The sequence below is a fragment of the Dasypus novemcinctus genome, chromosome 2 (genome assembly GCF_030445035.2).
Source record: "Dasypus novemcinctus isolate mDasNov1 chromosome 2, mDasNov1.1.hap2, whole genome shotgun sequence".
NCBI classification, from domain to species: domain Eukaryota; kingdom Metazoa; phylum Chordata; class Mammalia; order Cingulata; family Dasypodidae; genus Dasypus; species Dasypus novemcinctus.
This window is the reverse complement of record NC_080674.1, coordinates 81837475-81860783: the sequence shown is the minus strand read 5'-3', so window position 1 is coordinate 81860783 and position 23309 is coordinate 81837475. Positions and strand designations below refer to the sequence as shown.

Genomic DNA, 23309 nt, shown 5'->3' with positions numbered 1-23309 from the left:
TCCTTGCTTTGAGAATTATTTTAATAAAAAAATATTTCTATTAACAATATGGTTTATTACTTTTAATTAATAAATACTTAAAAAACTTCTCATTCTTAATTTTAATAGAGTAACTATCAATAGATATAACCCACATAACTTATAGCCCTTCGGGGTTCTCAATAACTTTTAAGAGTATAAGGGTTCTGAGACCAAAAAGTTTGAGAACTATTGCCTTAAACTGACATAAAACAAGAAAAAATCTAAAATATATTCATTATGTCAATTCATTCCTCATTTTAAGAAGCTCAAAGCATTAAAAAATTATCACACAGGAAATTATCTCTAAAATAAAATGTTATTAAATTAATAGGCCAGTCTTCAGATTCCTTACCAAGGGAATATCAGGTAAGAGAGGACTAATGTCTTCAGAACATCTTTTACTTCCAGACGATAGTTTTGTTGTATCTGCCACTTCACCATTGGGCAATATGCCATCTGCAAACCATACTCTCTTCTGCTCTTTGGAGCATAGTCCTAAAATTGGTTGAAAACGTAAAACATTTTAATTTGGCAATATTGCAACAATTAAAAACCAAATGGGTTAGGAAATGCTTTCAAAGCTTTTTAAAATTTTTCATTTTTAAAAAGTGAAATATTTGATACAGTTTTACTATAAAGCTTCTCAAAGCTTTTTAAAATTTTTCAGTTTTAAAAAATGGACAGGACTTCTGGGGAGACTGTAGAGTAGAAAGAAATGGGCTCCTCTTCTGGAAAAATAGCTAGAGAACAGGCTGAAAGAGCCTGGAAAAAGATCTTCTAGGATTTAGGACACCAGGCGAAGGCTGGACACCGCCCCGAGAGAGGGACAAAGGAAGGGAATCACTATGCACAACTGGAAATTGAAAGCTATGCATAAATGGAAACTGAAAGCAGCAGCTCCTGCAGCCGGCACACTCCCCCACACCAAAGACACTTTAGAACATTCAGGCCTCTGGGCCTGTGGCTACCGACAAAGGAGGCTCTAGGGAGCCACTTCACCAGGAAAGAAGACAGAGACGCCGCCTAAGGCTGACTCAGCTTCTGACCCACAGATTTGGTCTGCTGTGTCCCAAGAGCCCTTCCAGGCCAGGTGGGGCTGTGCCAATATTTGTCTTGGGAGCCAGCAAGGAGCTAAAGAGAAACAACCCTCCCAATCTCCTCCTCTCCTAATCAGGACTGACTGTTGCGGATTCAAAGAGGAGCAAAAATATTCCTACCTAGGAAAAGGTAGGGGGCTACCAGAGAAGGGAGAAGAACTGTCTCTGAGAAAATATGAATTACAATGTTCTCAGCCTCCAGGCAAGAAACTCTACCACATTTATCCTTTCTGGGTTGCAACAAAGACACTCCAACAAGGCACTGAATGGAGAGGGCTGTCTAGCCCTAAGCCCCAAGGCCCTAGCAAGTGGGTCTGCAACCAACTACTGCATCCAGAGCCAAGTTTTGAGTAACTAGCAGGGACAATCCTAACAATCCAGGCTGAGCCAAGAATCAAAGAGCAGCGGTAATCCACTGCCTTCTGCCCTACGAGAGAGAAAGAAATTGAACATCTGAGTAAACTACATCCTAATCAGATGCCTACACATCAGCAAAAAATTATAAGCCATACTAAGAAAATGGAGGACATGGCCCAAGAAAAGGAATAGATCAAAGCCCCAGAAGAGACATAGGTTTTGAGAGAACCGATGAGTGAGATGCCCAAAAAGTTCCAAAATCAAATTACTGAGTTGAAAGACAATACAGCTAAAGAGATAAATGATATCAAGAAAACATTGAGTGAGTGCAAAGAATTTGAAATCCTGAACAGAAAAGTACCAGAGCTCATGGGAATCAAAGACATAATAAATGAGATCAAGAACACATTAGAGGGGAAGTGGACTTGGCCCAATGGATAGGGCGTCCTTCTATCACATGGGAGGTCCGTGGTTCAAACCCTGGGCCTCCTTGACCCATGTGGGGCTGGCCAATGTGCAGTGCTGATGTGTGCAGGGAGTGCCGTGCCACACAGGGGTGTCCCCTGCATAGGGGGGCCCCATGTGCAAGGAGTGTGCCCCGTAAGGAGAGACACCCAGCGTGAAAGAAAATGCAGCCTGCCCAAGAATGGCACCGCACACATGGAGAGCTGACACAAGATGACCCAACAGAAAGAAACACAGATTCCCGGTGCTGCTGATAAGGATAGACTCGGTCACAGAAGAACACACAGCAAATGGACAGAGAGAGCAGACAACTGGGGGGGAGGGAAGGAAGGGGAGAGAAATAAATTTAAAAAAAAATCTTAAAAAAAAAAAAAGAACACATTAGAGGGAGGAGATGTAGGTCAAGGGGTTCAGTGCCTGCTTCCCACATAAGAGATCTGGTCCTGGGTTCAATCCCTGGCATTGGTACCTTAAAAAAACAAACAAAAAACACATTAGAGGCATACAATGGTAGACTCAAAATGACAAAAGAAAGAATATGTGATACTGAAGACAGAACAGCTAAAACTGAAGAGAGAAAAGAATGGAAAAATTAAGCAGGGATCAGAGAATTGAAGGACAATGCAAAACACAACAACATACATGTCATGGGAGTTCCAGAAGGGAAAGGGGCAGAAAGAGTATTTGAAGAAATAATAGTTGAAAATTTCCCAACTCTCACAAAAGAAATGAACTTACATGTCCAAGAAGCACACTGTACCCTGATCAGAATAAATCCAAATAGACCTACTCCAAGACACATACAGCTCATAATGTCAAATGTCAAAGATAAAGAAAAAATTCTCAGGGAAGCAAGGGAGAAGCAAGCCATCATATAAAAGGGACACCTATTAAAACTTAGCGCAGATTTCTCATCAGAAACCATGGAGGTGAGAAGACAGCAGTATGATATAATTAGGATACTGAAAGAGAAAAACTGCCAGCTGAAAATTCTTTTTTAAAAAAAGACTTATTTATTTTTCTCCCCTTCCCCCCCACCCCAGGTGTCTGTTCTGTGTCTGTTTGCTGCAGTCTTCTTTGTCCGCTTCTGTTGTTGTCAGCGGCACAGGAATCTGTGTTTCTTTTTTTTGCGTCACCTTGCTGTGTCAGCTCTCCGTGTGCATGGCACCATTCCTGGGCAGGCTGCACTTTCTTTTATGCTGGGCGGCTCTCCTTACAGGGCGCACTCCTTGCTCATGAGGCTCCCCTACGTGGGGGAACCCCCGCGTGGCACAGCACTCCTTGCGCGCATCAGCACTGCGCATGGGCCAGCAGCACACGTGTCAAGGAGGCCCGGGGTTTGAACCGCAGACCTCCCATGTGGTAGACGGACGCCCTAACCACTGGGCCAAGTCCGCTGCTGAGAATTCTTTATCCAGCAAAACTGTCGTTCAAATATGAAGATGAGTATAAAATACTCGAACAAACAGAAACTAAGAAAGTTTGTAAAAAAGAATCCACCTTTGCAAGAAATACTAAAGAAAGTCTTAGAACCTGAAAGAAAAAGACAAGGGAGAGAGAGGCCTGGAGGAGAGTACAGAAGAAAGAGTAGCAGAAAGGATAATCAAAGGAGTAAAAAGACAGACAAAAGTATGATATGATATATGAAAACCAAAGAATAAAATGGTAGAAGTAAATGATGGATTTACAGTAATATCACTGAATATGAATGGATTAAATTCCCCAGTCAAAATATACAAGCAGACAGAATGGATTAAAAAAAAAAAAAAATGAGCCATCTATATGCTGCTTACAAGAAACTCATCTTAGACCCAGGGATACAAACTGGCTGAAAGAGAAAGGTTGGAAAAAGACACTCTACGCAAATAAGCATGGAGCAGGGGTAGCTATACTAATATCAGACAAAACAGACTTTAAATGCAAAAAAGTTATAAGAGATACGGAAGGTATATTAATAAAAGGGACAATCCACCAGGATGACATAATAGTCATAAATATCTATGCATCTAACAAGGGTGCCCCAAAATACATTAGACAAACTCCAGCAAAACTGAAGGGGGAAACAGACATCTCTACAATAATCGTTAGAGACTTCAACACACCACTCACATCATTAGCTAGAACTAGACAAAAGATCAACAAAGAAACTGAAAACTTGAACAATATAAGTGAGTCAGACCTAATAGACATATACAGAATGTTGCATCCAAACTCAGTGGATTTACATTCTTCTCAAGTGCCCATGGATCTTTCTCCAGGATAGACTACATGTTAGTGCATAATGCAGCTCTCAATAAAAATAAAAAGATTGAAATGATACAAAGCATCTTCTCAGATATTCAATGGAATGAAATTGGAAATCATTAATAGACAGGAAAAAAGTAAATTCACAAATGTGTGGAGGCTAAACAACACACTCCTAAATAATCAGTGGGTCAAAGAAGAAATTGCAAGTGAAATCGGTAATATATTGAGACAAATGAAAATGAGAACACAACTTATCAAAACTTATGGGATACAGTGAAGGCAGTCTTGAGAGGGAAATTTATAGCCCTAAAAGTCTATATTAAAAAAGAAGAGCTAAACTCAAAGATTTAACTGAACTAGAGAAACTAGAAAAACAATAGCAAACAAATCCCAACGGAAGCAGAAGGAAAGAAATAAAGATTAGAGCAGAAATAAATGAAATTGAGAACAAAAAAATAAGAGAAAATCAACAAAATCAAAAGCTGGTTCTTTGAGATCAATAAAATTGACAAAGCCCTAGCCAGACTAACAAAGAAAAAAAAAGATGCAAATAAATATAATCAGAAATGAAAGGGAGGAAATTACAACTGACCCCATAGAAATAAAAAGTATCTTAAGAGGATATTATGAGAAACTGTATGCCAACAAACTAGACAACCTAGATGAAATGGACAAATTCCTAGATGTGCAAACAACCTACACTGATGCTACAAGAACTTAACCAACTGATCATATTCAAAGAGATTGAATCCATCATCAAGTCTCCCAAAAAGAAAAGTCCAGGACCAGATGGCTTCACAGGTAAATTCTACCCTGTATTTCTAAAAGAATTAACACTAATTCGGTTTAAACTCTTCCAAAAAATTGAATATTACCCATCACATTTTATGAAGCCAACATCACCTTAATACCAAAGCCAGATAAAGATACTACAAGAAAAGAAAATTACAGATTACTCTCTAATGAACACAGATGCAAAAATTCTCAACAAAATACTTGCAAATCAAATCCAACAGCACATCAAAAGCACATCATGGGAAGTGGACCTGGCCCAATGGATAGGGCATCCACCTCCCACATGGGAGGTCCGCAGTTCAAACTCCGTGCCTCCTTGACCCGTGTGGAGCTGGCCTATGCGCAGTGCTCATGCACGCAAGGAGTGCAGTGCCACGCAGGGGTGTCCCCCGCACAGGGGAGCCCCACGTGCAAGGAGTGTGCCCTGTAAGGAGAGCTGCCTGGGGCAAAAGAAAGTGCAGCCTGCCCAAGAATGGTGCAGCACACACGGAGAGCTGACACAGCAAGATGATGCAATAAAAAGAAACAAAGATTCCCAGTGCCGCTGATAAGGATAGATGCGGTTACAGAAGAACACACAGTGAATGGACAGAGAGAGCAGACAACTGGGAGGGGAGGGGAAGGAGAGAGAAATAAAAAAAAAAATAAATCTTTGAAAAAAAAAAAAAGCACATCATGACCAAGTGGGAATTATTCCTGGTATGCAGGGCTGGTTCAACATAAGAAACATGAACAATATGAAGGAAAAAAAGTACATGATGATATTAATTGACACAGAAAAGGCATTCGAAAAAAATCCAGCATCTCTTTTTTATAAAAACACTTTAAAAGATAGGAACAGAAGGAAAATTCCTCAATATAGTACAAGGCATATATGAAAAACCCACAGCTAACATCATACTCAATGGGGAAAGGTTTTAAGGTTTGCCTCTAAAATCGGGAACAAGACAAGGATGCCCACTGTCACCACTGTTATTCAATATTGTACTACAAGTTCTAGCTAAGGCAATTAGACAAGGACAAAAAAATTAAAGGCATCCAAATAGGAAAAGAGGAAGTAAAACTCTATTTGCGGATGACATAAACTTGTATTTAGAAAATTCTGAATTATCAACAACAAAGCTACTTGAGTTAGTGAATGATGAGTTCAGCTAAGTGGCAGCATACAAGATCAACATGCAGGGAAACGGACTTGGCCCAGTGGTTAGGGCGGCCGTCTACCACATGGGAGGTCCGCGGTTCAAACCCCGGGCCTCCTTGACCCATGTGGAGCTGGCTGATGCGCGCAAGGAGTGCTGCACCACGCAGGGTTGTCCCCCGCGTAGGGGAGCCTCACGCGCAAGGAGTGCAACCCTAAGGAGAGCCCCCAGCGCGAAAGTGCAGCCTGCCCAGGAATGGTGCCACCCACACCTGACATGCCGCTGACGACAACAGAAGTGGACGCAGCAAATAGACACAGAGAACAAGACAACCAGGGGAGGGGGGGGGATTAAATAAATCTTAAAAAAAAAAAAAAAAAAAAAATCAACATGCAAAAATCAGTAATGGTTTTGTACACAAGTAGTGAACAATTTGAGAAGGAAATTGGGGAAAATTCCATTTACAATGGCAACAAAAAGACTCAAATATCTAGAAATTAACTTAACCGAAGTGGTACAGGATCCATATGTAGAAAACTACAAAACGATGCTAAAATGCAAATGCTTTAAAAATAATCAGATTATCCCAAATTTGGAGAAAAGAACTGAATATCAACAAAAATGTTTGTCTTTTTTTTTCCTTACAGCATCCACAGAAGGTTGTGAAAATCACTGCCAGATAGTTTTAGAACAATATAAAAATCAAAATGCTCAATGTCTACCTTCCAGAACATAATACATATAACATTGAAAAGATCAGAATCGTACACATATTTTTGAAGTATGGGTGGACATATTAAACAAGGTATTTTTTCCTGAATTTGTGATAATTTCATAAAGTAATAACTTAGACCGTCAATGTAAGAGAATCTGTAAATATCTTAAAAAGCAAATTCATTCATGTTTAGAGCTATAATATAACTGTATGTACTGAATCTTCTTACTTATGATAAATGGAAAACAGCTACTGAAAAGATAAACTGAAGTCCAAAACCATATCTGAAGATTGACAGGACTAGGCCCATCCCTAGCCCCTGACCTGAATAACAGCCACGACTTGCAGAAGCTGCAAGTTTATTATTAACCTGCCCCATTGTGGAAAGGCGACCGACCAGCCCTTTACTCAGAAGGAGCCACATCCCATGACACAGAGCAGCCCCCATCCAGAGCCTGTGTGTCAAGATACAGGTCATTTCCTCACAAGAATAGACAAAGAAGCCACATGACCCCACCAACCTCCTGCACCCCTAGAATTCACTGTCCCTAGCTCACTGCCCCCTAGCCATCCCTAGAGGCCCTTGAGTCTCACTCAAGCCCAAAAAAAGTCTCACTCTTCCACTAACTAAGCATGTTCCCGCCTATAGAAGTACTGTATAAATTCATGACTGCCTCTGCCAGGGGCGGGCTGAAGTTTATTCTGCAGACCCTCTCCGTCGGGAAAGCTTCCCAATAAACCCTTGCCTGCAATCTGCAATTGCTGGTCTCCATATCCCAACTGTCTCATTCCGACATCTGACATTTGGTGCCGGAAAACCGGGATCCAGGAAGGGGACCCGCCACCATACTTTGCAACCTGGGAAGCAGTGAGCAGCAGCAGCTTACTTGGGCTTACTCCCAGATCCTGGTTGGTGAGCTTGTTGCCTGATCTTGGAAAGAGGAAGCAACGGGCAGCAGCAGCTCACCCGGACTTACTCCTCGATCTTGATAGTGCAACTCTGGGTCCTTCTCACCTTCTCCCAGAACTCCCCAGAGTGAACCCCAGAGACACTTGGGACTGTGTTGAGACTGGCAGATTGGTGAGAGACCTACCCTTGCTGCTGCTGTAGCTCCATCCAACACCGTACTAGGATTACCAGCTGGGTGAGTCAGGGGAATTCTCTGGAGGATCCTGTTCTTTCTTCCATTGTTTCAGACACCTCCACAAGTCCTAGCTAGGTCAGTGATCCTCTCCATTTTGGGACCACGGCAGGTGTCTAACCTGTGTCCCCAGAAGCCCCTCAGGAATCAGAGACATCTGTTCCTGGTTGTGGACTTCCTGCTGATAAGGTTCTCTGACTAACTCAGGGACACCTGACTTGCTCAGTTAACCTCTGAGAATCCCTGACCTCATTCCAGCTTCTGAAAATAGGGAACACTCCTTCGGCTCCTCCGAAAACTAAACCGCTGGGCTGCCTCCTTCAGAACCTTAAAACCTTATATCCTGGGGAAGCGGACTTGGCCCAATGGATAGTAGGGCCTCCGTCTACCACATGGGAGGTCCGCGGTTCAAGCCCCGGGCCTCCTTGACATGTGTGGAGCTGGCCCATGCGCAGTGCTGATGTGCGCAAGGACGCAAGGAGCCACGCAGGGGTGTCCCTGCGTCAGGGAGCCCCACGCTCAAGAAGTGCACCCCATAAGGAGAGCCACCTGGCTTGTAAAAAATGCAGCCTGCCCAGGAATGGCACCGCACACACGGAGAGCTGATGCAGCAAGATAACGCAACAAAAAGAAACACAGATTCCCGGTGCCGCTGATAAGGATAGAAGTGGTCACAGATGAACACACAGCGGTTGAACACAGAAGAGCAGACAACTGGGGGGAGGGGGAAGGGGAGAGAAATTGAAAAAAAAATCTTAAAAAACAACAACAACAAAACAACCTTATATCCTGAAGGAGATATCAGACCCAAGAAACTTACCTATTACTCCACTACAATCTGACCTCAGTACAAATTAGAACATGGAAGTCAATGGCTGGAACATGGTACCTTTCACATACAGATCCTTAGAGATCTGGAAAACTTCGTCCACAGCAATGGCAAGTGGCTAGAGGTCCCTTATGTTCAGGCCTTCCTATTTCTTTGAAATCATCCTTCTCTCTGTCAGTCGTGTTCCTCTTACCAAATCCTATTGCTCAATCAGAAACCTTCTCATAAGACACCCTCACCTAAAGACTCCTCTGATTTTGATCCGAACACGCTCCCCCTTCTCCATATAATCTGTCAGCATCCCTTTCCGAGCCTCTGACCTCACCCGACTCAGGCTCTTTGCCTCCATCCCCTCCCTCTGCTTCTACCTCCTTTTCTCTCCCTCATACTTGTTCCTGCAGAATGCCTCCCTCCACGCACAAGGTGAATCACCCTCAGCCCCCCTACTTCCCCTTAGGGAAGTGGCGGGAGCTGAAGGAATCATTCCAGTACATGTTCCTTTCTCACTCTCAGATCTCAGGTAGAAGAACAATTAGGCTCCTTCTCAGAAAGTCCTGCTACATACATTAAAGAATTCCAACACCTCACTCGCCCCTATGATTTCACATATCAGGATTTCTAAGTCATAATAACTTCTTCTACTGCCCCCAAGAAAAAAAGCCACATTTGGGCTGCAGCCACTTCCTTTGCCAATTCCCTACACACACAGAACCCTCACCGACATGCTCCTGGTACTGATGCAGTTCCTATGGCCTCCCCTCCATGGGAATATCAGACAGGATCTAGAGATTTAGATCGTATGGCATATTTTCTAACCTGCATAATAGAAAGTATGAAAAAAGCAGCTCTCAGAGCAGTAAATTATGACAAAATCAGATGAAAACCCTGCTGCCTTTCTGAATAGATTAACTGAATCACTCCTCAAATATACTAACTTAGACCCAGATTCTGTATCCAGACAACTATACTTACACATCTACTTTATCACTCAGGCATACCCAGATACCAGAAAAAAAATGCAGAAATTAGAGGAGGGCCCTCAAACCCCTCAGAAAGACTTAATTAAAGGAGCCTTGAAGGTCTTTAACAATAGAGAGGAGGAAGCCAAATTAGAAAAACACAAACCAGACCAAGCTAAAGCCTCCCTCCTCGCTGCTGCCCTCAGACTTGATTCTGAAAAACCCCATCCCTCTTCTTCCCTGCGGCCGCCACCTGGACCCTGCTTTAAATGTGGGAAGGACGGACACTGGGCATGTACATGCCCTAATCCAAGACCCCTGCCGGGTCCTCGTCCAGTGTGCCAATGTAAAGGCCACTGGAAGTCGAATTGTTCCGAAAACCCAGTTTCTGGGAAAATCCCTCCAACACGCCTTACCAGCCTAAAACCTAAATCATCCTCCCTTCCTGACCTACTTGGAATAACAGCAGAAGACTGATGGGTCCTGGGTTTGGAAAGGCCCTGCATCTCCATCAGTAAGTCTGAACCAAGGGTTATCATCAAGGTTGGAGGTAAGCTGATCTCCTTTTTAATTGACACAGGGGCCACAGTATTCAGTCCTTTCAGAACATTCAGAACCTTTGTTATCTTCCTCAATCTCTATTGTAGGGGTTGACGTATTCCTTCCTCTTCCTTAATTACACACCTTCTTCCTTGCACTATAGACAATCACATATTTTCTCACCAATTCCATCATGCCCCTCCCCACTCTTAGGAGGAGATATTCTATACAAACTGCACTCCTCTATCTCCTTTTCACTACCCTTCCCTCAAGCTAGTTTCCTTCTCCTTTTGTCCCCAGCCCCAGCCTTAACTCCTACTTCCCCTCCTACCGACATCCCTCCTATTTTACAACAGGAAGAAAACCCGCAAGTCTGGTACAATACTGACTCTCCTTCAATAGCCTCACACCTCTCCCCTGTAAGAATCACCCTAAAAGACAGCTCTTCTTTCATCAACACACCCCAATATCCTCTCCTTCAGTACCAAGCACGGACTTAAACCTATCATCGACAAACTTTGTGCTGCAGAGCTGTTACGCCCCACCAACTCTCCATTCAATACACTCATCCTAGCTGTTAAAAAACCTGATGGCAGTTATCATCTTGTATAAGACCTAAGAACTATCAACCAGGCAACGCAGCCTATAGTCCTTAGTCCCCAACCCCGATAGACTCTGATCATATACTCCTCCCCAGACCACACATTATATAGTAATAGACCTTAAAGATGCCTTTTTCACAATCCCCCTAGATGAAAACTCTCAAAACATTTTTGCTTTTACACGGCTCTCATATTTTTCTTCACCTTTAAAAGCTATAACAATACCCCTAATAAACTCATTAATTTTTTTTCTCCTTCTCATGTGTGGCCCTTTTCTCCTGTAGCTCCTCTCCCAGTTCATCTACCAGTTGTTCAACCAACCACCCAAGAATATGTAAATGGGGCCTTCTTGTTACCAGAACAATAATCAATAACCACCTCAGAATGTAAAACCCCACCAGCCAAGCCGCAGAAGGAAACTCCCTACACCAGCAGAAAGCAGCCAGAATGAGTCAACGCCCCCTTTCCTTCATGTGTGAACCTAGCTATCCACTCCTAGACCTACTTTATTTTTTATTATTATAATCAAAACCCGAGAATGACAGAACTAGGCCCATCCCTAGTCCCTGACCTGAATAACAGCCACGACTTGCAGAAGCAGCAAGTTTATTATTAACCTGCCCCATTGTAGAAAGGCGACCAACTAGCCCTTTACTCAGAAGGAGCCACATCCCATGACACAGAGCAGCCCCCATCCAGAGCCTATGTGTCAAGATACAGGTCATTTCCTCACAAGAATAGACAAAGAAGCCACATGACCCCACCAACCTCCTGCACCCCTAGAATTCACTGTCCCTAGCTCACCACCCCCTAGCCATCCCTAGAGGCCCTTGAGTCTCACTCAAGCCCAAAAAAAGTCTCACTCTTCCACTAACTAAGCATGTTCCCGCCTATAGAAGTACTGTATAAATTCATGACTGCCTCTGCCAGGGGCGGGCTGAAGTTTATTCTGCAGATCCCCTCTGTGGGGACAGTTTCCCAAAAAATCCTTGCCTGGAACCGCTGGTCTTTGCATCTCAATTGTCTCCCTCTGACATCTAACAAAGATCTAATTCCTTCAACTGACATTGACAGTTCATTTCTAGCATGTTACAGAACAACAGTTTATTATTATTTTTTAAGTCCATGTAAATGGACTTTCCTCAAAATCCTAGACTGCTATAATAGTAAGAAAAAAAACAGAGAGCCCCAAGGTCTAAAAATGGGTTTTAAGGAAACGGAGATGAGCGGCTATAAATATATTGTACTTCAAACCCAAGCACACTCTTCTTTTTTTTTTTTTAAAGATTTATTTATTTCTCTCCCCTTCTCCCCCCCACTCTGGTTGTCGGTTCTCTGTGTCTACTTGCTGTGTCTTCTTCTTTGTCCGCTTCTGTTGTTGTCAGTGGCACGGGAATCTGTTTCTTTTTGTTGCGTCATCTTGTTGTGTCAGCTCTCCATGTGTGCGGCGCCATTCCTGGGCAGGCTGCACTTTCTTTCGCGCTGGTCGGCTCTCCTTACGGAGTACACTCCTTGCGCGTGGGGCTCCCCTATGCAGGGGACACCCCTGAGTGGCACAGCACTCCTTGTGTGCATTAGCACTGCACATGGACCAGCTCCACACGGGTCAAGGAGGCCTGGGGTTTGAACGGCAGACCTCCCATGTGGTAGACAGACACCCTAACCACTGGGCCAAGTCCGCTTCCCCAGCACACTCTTCTAAATGATGCTCTTTGATGCCAGGCTGGGATTCTAGAAACTACAATTCCCAGACTCCCTTACTAGTTGCTACTAGTCAGGTTCTGTCAAAGGCAGGCACTGGTGGGAGAATGGAAGATGGGAAGAAAAGAGAAGTGATTCTTTTTGTTTCTGGCTCCCATCAGGATTCTTGCCAAAGTAGCAGCAACAGCAGCAGACATAGCTGTGAATTTCATGATTTTCAGTGTTCCTAACATCAACCCTGGAACACTCCCTTAGTCATCTGAGACATTGAGGCTCCTGGATCAGAATTTCCCATTTGGTGTTTCCCCAGAGGTCAAATTCCAGCAGTGCCCCAACCTCTCATCCCTAGGCCTAGGAACCAAGTACCTCCTGCATCAAGCTCCAGTAATACTCCTCTCCCTACTGTTCCTCCAATCCTGTGTGTGTGTGTGGGGGGGGGGGGGGTTCTTTCCTGCCATTAATGAAGTCTGAGTTACCTGGTGTACTGAGCTGAAAAGTGTCTTCCTCATATTCTTGTCCACTGGGCACCTCAGAAGGTGACCTTACGGCGGGCCCTAATCCAATATATCTGGTGTCCTTATAAGATGAGGGAAGTTTGGACACAGAAAGGAAGACAAAGAGAGAGTACATCCATAGGAAGGAGGCAGACATTGGAATTATGCTGCCAAAAGCCCAGGAACACTTGAGGCTACCAGAAACTGAAGAGGCAGGCAGGATCCTCCCCCAGAGGCTTTGGAGAGGCATGGTCCTCCCAACACCTTGATATCACAGGTCTAGTCTCCAAAACTGTGAGAGAATAAATTTTTATTATTTTAAGCCACCCAGTTTATGGTATTTTGTTATGCAGCCCTGTGAAATTAAAACACTTGAACACCTGCTTTCGGTACTTCCAGCCTTCCAAAAGACATGTGTAATCAATTCCATGTACTAAATCCCTTCTGATATCTATTCTGGCTTCTTTTTCCTGACTAAGCCCTTACTACATTAAACCTTTTTCTAATTTTTATCTAATTCTAATTTATCCTCAGTATAAGGCATAGTATTTTCTTCTAGTTACCGTCAACACTTGGTTGTTTAAGTGCTGAGACTGGTAAAGCTGTGGGTGAAGGAATACTGGATGTTTGTGTCTCCTGAAAAGGCGGAATGGTGGCACAGTCATCAGTATGATTAGATTTCTGATTAGAACCAGTTGGACTCATCATCCTTTCAAATGCCTGAGCTATAAAGGAAAAAAAATAGTATTAATTTGAATTTCAAAGTAAGTTAAGATAAACATTCTATTTTTCAAATGGTAAGGAGAAAAACATAAATGGCTAAGCAAGAAATACAAGTGGCACTTGGCAAAGATGTCATCTGAATAACTAGCATAGGCTCCTTACTTTAGTTGACAGCTTTCTACTTCAGTATAAGCTACCAATTATTTCTTTCAATATTATATTTAGCATGTTTGATATCTACTATAGAAAATAATCTTTATTAAATATGACTGTTTTTGCTCTTGTGTCCCTAAGTCTACTTCTAACATAATTTAGAGCAATTCTATGAAGTCATAAATCATTTCACATCATTCCTCTGTTTAAAATCCTTAATAGTTTCCCAAAACTAGTGTAAAAACTTAAATTCCTACAATGGCTCAGAAAACCCTAATCTGCATCCGCAATTCCATTGCCTTTATGGTTACCCGTCTGACTTCATCTCTTAGTATAATTCCACTCATTCATTATGATTCAGCCACACAGGCCTCCTTGTTTTCAACAAAACAAGCACTCTCCTAGCTCAAGGTCTTTGCTCTTACCGTCTGGAATGTCTCCACAGATAACTCACATAACTATTTTCACTTCCTTCAAGTATCTGCTCACACATCATATTATCAAAAAGGCTTACACTAAACCACCTTATAAAAATACTATCTCTTGCCACCAATCTGTTACTACCTATCCCTCTTATGTGATTTTATTTCCATTTAGGATATTATCACCACCTGACATTCTCTTCACTCACTGAGCATCTTCCCCACTTACATAAGCTACATGAAAACAGAGACTCTATTGTGTTCTCAGCTGGAGCCCCAGAACCTAGAATAGTGCCTGAATACTGCTGAGTTTGTACCCAAAGAACAGGAAACAGTAACAACAGCTCTCCCTTCAGCATTTCTCCAGATTGATTTGCTATAAAATGCTGCCATTGATAAAATAATCGTCCTGAAGTCCCACTGATAACACTATCATGAAATGGTTTCCATTAACCAAATGAAATCCAAGCATCATACTGTGAGTTTCAAAGTATATTTCAATTTGCCCCAAATCTACCTAATTAATTCATATGCATACTTCCTTGAAGCTCACAGAGTCTCAGGACAACTTCCTCACAATTGCAATTCAAATGGTCTTACTTCCAGTCCTTTGTGAAAGGAACCTCACAAACTTTGAACTCTCTTTCTCCTCTTAATATTTAACTACATTATTTTAAATGATCATTTTAATTATTTGTAAACCTAAAGTTACTATTCAAGTTACTTATATTTTCTTGTAGCATATAAATAATAGTACCATAAATGAAACTAAATGCTGTAAGGTATCAAAATAGAATAAAAAAGTTAATTAAATAATTAAATCCATTCCAAAACATTTTCTCAATTAACCAAAGCCTGATTTCAGTATTCTGCTGAGTCTCTTCAATGACTGTATCTTCTGCCCTCCTGAACTTTATTTTCAGAGTAAGTCTTAATGCTCAACCAAAAATCTGAACTGTCTACTCAAATAATGTTTCAAATTCTCACGGCTATTTTATTTTTCAATGGGGAAGATAATTAAGTGGGAGCCTCTTGCTCTAATATTTCTGAATTTTATCAGGTTGCCTTGCCTAACAGCACTATCAATCAGGTCTTCTAGGCTACTGAAACAGCATAAGAAAAAAACAAAACAGTTATAAGCACTTCAACGAATCTCTTTTTGAACAATGGTGATAATATAAAAATATTAAAAGATTTATATTCTATTATCTTCCAGAGCAGAGGTCAACAGCAGGGAGTAAAGCAGCTTACCTCAGGCTAACAGACTCACATCAGAGCTTTTTGAAGAATTGCTGAAAAAATTTATCTTCATTCAAAAGAGAAAAACAAATTATTATCAGGTATTTATTCTCCTGGCTAATAGGAAGCAGTGCCTGAGCTAGTGCACAAGTCTTGTCTTAAAAAGTCCCAAGTAATATTTTGCTGGCAATTAAACTATCAACAAAGCTTTGGAAATGCCAAGAAGTACAGAAAACAACAAAAATGTATTTGAGGTTAAAAAAACAAACACACACGCACACAAAACTGTGAGAACTCAAATAAGATCACCAACACTATTGTTGATTGTGGTAGCTAGCCAGGGATAAAGAAACAACAGGATAAGCACTTACATAAAATTCTAAATTTGAGGAGAGAAAATGTATGAGACAAAATGTGCAAATAGTGTGGCAGTCCTATGAATTTATCTATAAAATCATTAATATTATTACTTTATCTTTTACTTGATTTTAGGCTATTTTCTAATGGGTGGAAAATATGATCTTGCCTTATGCCGTTAATATACAACACTGAATACTATTTATTGGAAGGTAGATTCTATAAATGTTTAGATTAAGATGATGAGGACAACAATGTTGATGACAAAGACAAAGAGGCAGATGAATTGCAGCATTTAGGGACTTGGTACCTATTAAAAGTTAATGAACTGCCACTCCAGAAACTGAATGTTTCCTTTCCAGACTGGTAGTATTAATTAAGAGAGTGGAACAGAAAGAAGAGAAACAAAGCCTTGGGAGGTCCCACCTAAGCCAGTCAACACTAGGTCAACACTAGGTTCTTGCCTCAAGAAAATAAAGAAGTTTATCTTTGTCATAATCCAGTTGTTTTTAAGATATGCTCAATTACTGGAAGAAATAGATCAGGTTAATACTCACCCTTATTAATAGTCTCATAGCAGACTACACATACTCTCGCTTCTTTTTCTAGATATTGCAGTTTACATTTCCTATTACAACAGACACCACAAAATACCTATAAAAAATAAAATACTAAATTTGTTTTCATTTCAAGCATACTTCTTATGCCCACTGGAGACAAAGATAAGCCAAAAACCACTTTTCTTATTATATAAAGTTTTTCAGTGATCACAATCATAAGTATTTATTCACTCATTCTTTATCAAATGAGGTTTCTGCAATTTAAAACCGTATCTCTAACAAGGAGAGTTCTTTTAAATCAATTCTATGTTAACTGGAAAGGGGAACAAAAACTTTCTTTAATGAATAAGTTTATAATTTAAAAAGTTTTCTGTGGTTCTTTATTTCAAATTTTAAAAGGAGAATATTATTTTTCTGAAAGAGTAGGGTTGATCTTAGACCACCATATTACTGGAAAATGATGAATAAAATATACAATATTATGTCTATAGGTAACTCTTAGAGTTTCTAGATGGTTAGCTCAGTTAGTTGAAGCAAAAATGAGGTCATCCTCAGTGTTTCCTTGGCACTGACCACAGCACTAGCTGCAGAGAGTAGTCTTAAAGGTATGTAGTAGAGGACAAAAAGGGATCTGAGTTTAGAATATCTGATGTATCAATGTTAGTGAAATAAGGACACATGCTTCCAGATTCACAAAAATTAGTCATTAATACCCATGTAAAACACTCACGATGTGACATTTATTCAGTCATCAAACAATCTATAGAATGACAGTGCTCTACATATTTTTATATATGATAGATGAAAAGCACGGATTTTAAACTAACTGAATCTTTTAATCATCTTCCTAATCAGCATCTCTGTCACATTAGGTCATTAAAAATGTCCCAAAAGAATAAAAAGACAAGGATTTTTAAAACTTACTTTCCCACAGGCTCGGCAGTGGTGTCGCCGTTTTGTAAATGTAAATTTGACTTGGCAGTTCATACAGTTTGGAGCTTCTGAATCAGGAACCCAAGGAGGTTGTTTCTGCCCCAAAACTAAGCCTTCTTTGCAAGTTTTTTCAGGTAAACCAAGAGATTCTTCGTTTACAGCTACAAAACTGGATCCAACTTCAAAATTACTCTCTATATCAATGTAATTAGAGTTGAAACTACCCTGAGGATCAGTTGTAGAATCTGTAGTGCAAATGGATGGGACCATGGTGTTTGTTACTCTGTTTTCACTTTCAGGCATATTTGGAACATCTGGCTTATTCAATTCCTTTGAACTCTTTGTTCTTGAAGGAAGGCCAAACAATTGCTTAGGCCTGGCCCCCCCAACATGAACAGACTGACTGTTAGTATCAGTGTCTGATAATTCATTTGTAATCTCAGACTTACTGCTAGATAATCCTTGCTCAATTGGAATTGTGCTCTTATCCCCTAAAGAGAGATTACCATTTTCTGTTATATTCTGTTTATCAGCTATTCCACAAATCATATTAATACCAGGACTTTCCCCAGTAGCTCCTGCTTCAGCAGTGAAATATGTATTATTGACGTTACAATCATCTAGGCCTTTCATATCTATCTGATTCATTTGAGATTTTGAGCCACTTACATTTTCTTCAAAAGACTTTATGCTAGTGGTCTGAAGATACTGTTCTGTCAGAAAGGCATCAAGTTCAGCATCACTAATTAGTGCGCCACTTTTCATGCTTTCATCTATATTAAAGTAATCTAAGTCTTGCCCATTGATGTCACTGCCTGAAAAACTGAGACCTTCACAACAATCAGAAGATTCCAGGGCAGTTGCGCCAGAAAGCTCCATTTTAGATTCTGCAGCTGTAGAAAAACTGGTGTTATCCAGAGATTCAGCTCTGATTACTGTCTGGTCAGGTTCTACTTCTCTATCGCCCATCTTTTCAATTAATGGCTGAAAATGTATATTTTTACAATTTTCCTGTTTCAAAAGATCAGTCTCCTTGAATGGTTCCCCATTTAGAAAAACATTCTTCTGTATTTCTTCCTGCACAGTCACTGCATCTTGTATACTACCTGCATGTTCATTCTGTGGTAAACAATCACCATGTGCTTTACTTTCAATTAATGATCTACACGAAGACCCAGGTACTGGAAGACAGGACAACAAGGACTGTACATCTTCACTGGAAACATGTAAAGTTGAAGAAGTATCTTGGTGCACATCATTATTATCTTTAATATCTAAATTTCTTGAGTCTCCTTTTGCAGACTGTTTTATAAATAAAGGAGTCTTATCTTCTTGAAAGGAAAAATCTGGTAACTTGACATTTTCATCTCTTGAATTTGTATCATTTAAGCATATACCTTCATTTTTTGGAAAACTACAAGTCAGAGCACTTATACTGCCTCCTCCTTTTAAACATTCTGTGGCAGCTATGACTGTTACAACATCAACCCCCTCTTTCGTGAAACAGCCATCATCTTTTAATAATTCACAAGGCTGGTTCTTGTGCTGTAGGTTGTCTTTGGCATCAAACAGTTTAGAACTTTGTTGAGGCAAAGCAGATGGCATGTTAAAATCAACTATTGGTTCTAACTCATTAGAGATCTTTTTATCCTTTAAATTCTCTGTTCTGCTGTAATTACATGAATCTGAAAATGTTTTATCTATATTTATATCCAATTCTTCTGTTCCACTGAGTTCTCTATTTTGTAATTCAGAGCTGATGTCACTCTGTTCCTCTCTGACAGTGTCACAACCATGGTCTATTGAAGAAACATGAGTATCTGACACTGAAGGTAAATCCAATCCAATCAAAGAATCTGTACTAGACTTAAAATCATCTGGCAATAATTTTTTAATATCTTCTTCACTATTAGTTACATGAACTAAGTTACCCATGTCACTTATCAGGTCACAGACTGGTTTACTACATCGTCCCATATATAAAGGCTGGATTTCATCTGAAGTACCACCATCTACAGAAGAAAGTAGATCAAGTCCAGTTAAATTTTTTTCATTTTGTATGGAAGTTAGTCCCTCAAGTGATTTTTCATTCAGGGCAATCTGATTTGTTTCATAGCACATTTCTGATGACGCAGAACTATTTACGCATTGTTGATCCTTCGGTAGCAATGAAGTTAGCTGCGAGGACGCCAATTCTGAAGAAACTGAACAGTCATTAGAATCATATGCATTTTGTGCATCTTGGAGATAATCTTGTTTATCTAATTAAAACAGAGATACATTGTTATTCAGGGGAGCCAAACCAAATAAAAATATAAAGATGTTTTGTTTTCTAAGACTTCTATACTAAGTAAACTTTTTTAGATCACAAATTGATAATTTTAGATTACAAATTGATAATAACCTCCAAAATTAATTTTATTTGGTGTTTAACTATTTCTTGGTTTTTACTTATGAATGTAGATGTCATATAGTAGGAATTCCACTCAAAATAACTTAGTTGCAACTACAAAAAAAAAAGACTAAGGTAGAGCTGAAAAACAATTTAATTTCTTTGTTCTGCCCTCCAGGGTCCTGGTCTTTTTTTTTCTTTTTTTTAAGGGGGTTCCGGGAATTGAACCTGGGACTTTGTACATGTGAAGCAGGAGCTAAGTACACCCACTCCTCTAGTCCTCATTCTAATATAAGGAAAATATATTATCTTATAGTAATAAAATCAGTTTATACAGAGCTTTCAAATTGCTTTTAGTTTGTTCATATGTTGGTTTTAAAAGTCTTTCTTACAGCTAAACCTGTATCTGGACAGAAACATCTAGTTTCCTTACTTCTTTTCTGGTTATTATTTCCATTCAGTATTAGAATAAACTAATATGCTACGATGACATAAGTGATATTTTACAGATAATAAGTGATATTTTACAGACAATAACAATGTGACAAAAATTGAAAACAATTTTGCTATAAGCACTCCATACCTGAGAAAACTGTATCACAGACATTTGAAAATTCCACTAATAGCAAAAATGAAAAACCAACAGACCTGGGTTCTGTTCAAAATCATCAAGAAGTTTGTCCAGGTCACTGACTGCTGCTTTAAAATAACTGTCCATCCTATTTGCAGATTTGTTTGGAATTTAATTCTTAAATACCTAGAAAATAAAAAGTATTATATGTCATTTAATTATTTAAATATACAAATATTGTGCCATCTACATTATGTTAAGAAATGTAGTCAGGGAAGAGACACAGAAATAAAATTATAAGTCTAGCCTTGAGGAATCTACAATTTAGTTGGGGAAATTGCCTCTATATGGATAGAAATGACATGAAAATAACTACAACAATATAGCAATTGCATATATGAGCTTTTAGAAAATGTTAAACGCATTTCTAAATAACTCATGGGTCAATGAACTCATAACAGAAATTTAAAAATAATTAGTACTACATAAATATAAAGTAAAATTAAATACACCTACTACAAATAAAAATACTGCATATAAACACTTGTGGGATTCAACAAAAGTGTTACTTCAAAAGATACTGAAAGCCTTAGATGCTTATACTACAAAAGAAGGTTGCAAAGAGAAGAAATTAAAGAAATAGAAATAAGTATATAAGAGAGAGAAGCAAGAAAACCAAAAGCTAGTTTTATGAAAAGATAAATAAAGTAGATGAATTTCTGCTCCGGAACTCCTCAAAATGGGCCCGGTATATTTTGAAGGAAGCCACAATGACAAATGGGGTAATATTAAAAAAGACAAAGGAGACAGCTGAAGGGAGTCCTATTGGCTTAAATGGGACAATTTGAACATTAATTAAATGAACACTGCAAAGGACCAAATACATATCTAACAGATTAAAAAAAAAAACCCTGAGAGCATAATGATACTAAAAATAAAAAACAAAATACATCATTTATTAGAGAGTTAATAGGGTACCAAAGCATTATTCTACAAACTGATAAATAAAGGCCAAGAACCAAGAATTTATCCTTCTCTTAATTTACAAAATGTACTTTAGGATAGCAAATTATTACTGAAGGAAAGATCTACAGATAAGAATTCTAGTTAATAAACACAAAAAGATATTACAATTTGAAAAATCATCTCTTTGTAGTCTGTCTAATACAATAAATGGACTAGGGAATGGCTATCAGTAGATGATAAAACAGTTAGATGAAAGATTGACGGTGAACTTTATAATGGTGAGATCAGTCCAACACATCTAAATCCACTGATCTATTTTAATATCAATAAATGTGAACCAAACATTTGTGAACAAAATAAAAACCAAACATTATGTTCCTTAAATGGAGTATACAGAATCACCTATAATGTATCTGTGCCTAAAAAAACTGAACTTGAATTTAATAAGACTTCTAGATCTAACTACATAGGAAACCCCAAGCATAGAGGAACAATTTAAATGACATCAAAAGAAAGCAATCAGTCAAATCCAAAGCTGGAACACTCTACAGCAGTCTTCTTAAAACTGACTATGGCAAAGCACCAGTTTCTGTTTTTGTTTTTAACTTCTAAACTGTTGCAAACTATTACTTTTGTAAAATACAATAAAATGATACAAATTTTACAATAAACAAAAAGATATATGTTACTAAATACATTTGAATGGTTGCTTGGTGAGGGCTGGGAGTTAGAAATGTGTAATAAAAGAAAACAAGGTGCTTGCAAGGAACAATTATGATAACATGCCATGAACTGAGGATATCTAAGTAAAAAAGAAAAATACGGAACACATTAAAAATAGATTAGAGGGAAGCAGATGTGGCTCAACCTCTTGGTTGAGTGCCCACCTACCACATGGGAGGTCCCAGGTTGAGGGCCTAGTGCCTCCTAAAAGAAGATGAGTAGACGCCCTTCCCGCCACAACAAACAGACACTGCCTCCCGCTGCAAAAAACATATGCCACTAGCTAGCAAATGCCATAGCCTGTGCGGAACTGATGTGGCTCAGGCTGCTGGACACGGATTCGGTTCCCAGTGCCTCCTGGGGAAGGCAAGCAAACAATGAGCAGACAGACGAGACAAGAGAACCATCTGGGGGAAGGAGATGATAAATAAAAATAAATAAAATAAAATCTTAAAAAAAAAATGGATTAGAAAGATTAGACCAAGCATTTGAGAGAAATTAGTTAACTGGAAAACCCATCCGAAGTAATTACCTAAAATTCAGCCCAGACAGACAAGATAGAGGAAATTATGAAATAAAGAGATTACGAGACATGGATGATAGAACAAAAATGGAGTCCCATAAGGAGAAAATAGGGTATAAGTTCATCTTAGGAATTTTTCTAGAATTCATGAAAAACAACTAAACAGATACAGGTAATACACTGTACCAAGAAATATAAATAAAAAGGAATCCACATTTAGATATCCTATACTGAAATTACTGAACCCCAAAGATAGAGCAAACAGAGAAAAAAGGTAGCCTTTAAAGAAATAACAATTATACCGGCAACAGACTGAAAAGCAACAATGGAAGCCAGAAAACAAAAGAATAATGTATTCACAGAACTGACAGAAAATAGCAATGTGCATCCAGCAATTCCGTGGTTGGGGTTGGAAGTTCCATCTTCCCCAATAAAAACGGGAGGAAAAAAAGTGTGGCACTGACTTCAGCTACTGATTAGTGAATTCGGCGGGCTGATGTAGAATCCTAGGAACAACTAAACTTTGAGCCTGTCCAGGTCAGAGGGCAGTGGGTGGCTGCCATTCTGATTCCGCCCCAGGCAGGAGGGGAAGCAGCGCTGACTGAAAATCACAATGCTTGTAAGGACTGGCTTCTTTCCACCCA

At 39.6% G+C, this 23309-nt stretch overlaps 1 protein-coding gene across 5 annotated transcripts in view; it reads right to left on the bottom strand.

Annotated features, from left to right (window-relative positions):
• Window positions 1-23309, bottom strand: part of ZFYVE16 (zinc finger FYVE-type containing 16) — a 90890-nt gene that overhangs the window by 32264 nt on the left and 35317 nt on the right. For all 5 annotated transcript variants that reach the window (XM_058275416.1, XM_058275412.1, XM_058275409.2 and 2 more), the window contains 5 exons: window positions 20531-20639; window positions 17482-19751; window positions 16555-16651; window positions 13667-13828; window positions 374-516 (listed from right to left, as the gene is read on the bottom strand). In XM_058275416.1, coding sequence (XP_058131399.1) covers window positions 374-516; window positions 13667-13828; window positions 16555-16651; window positions 17482-19751; window positions 20531-20600 — 2742 coding nt within the window. In that variant the 5' untranslated portion in view covers window positions 20601-20639. The remainder of the gene's footprint in view (window positions 1-373; window positions 517-13666; window positions 13829-16554; window positions 16652-17481; window positions 19752-20530; window positions 20640-23309) is intronic.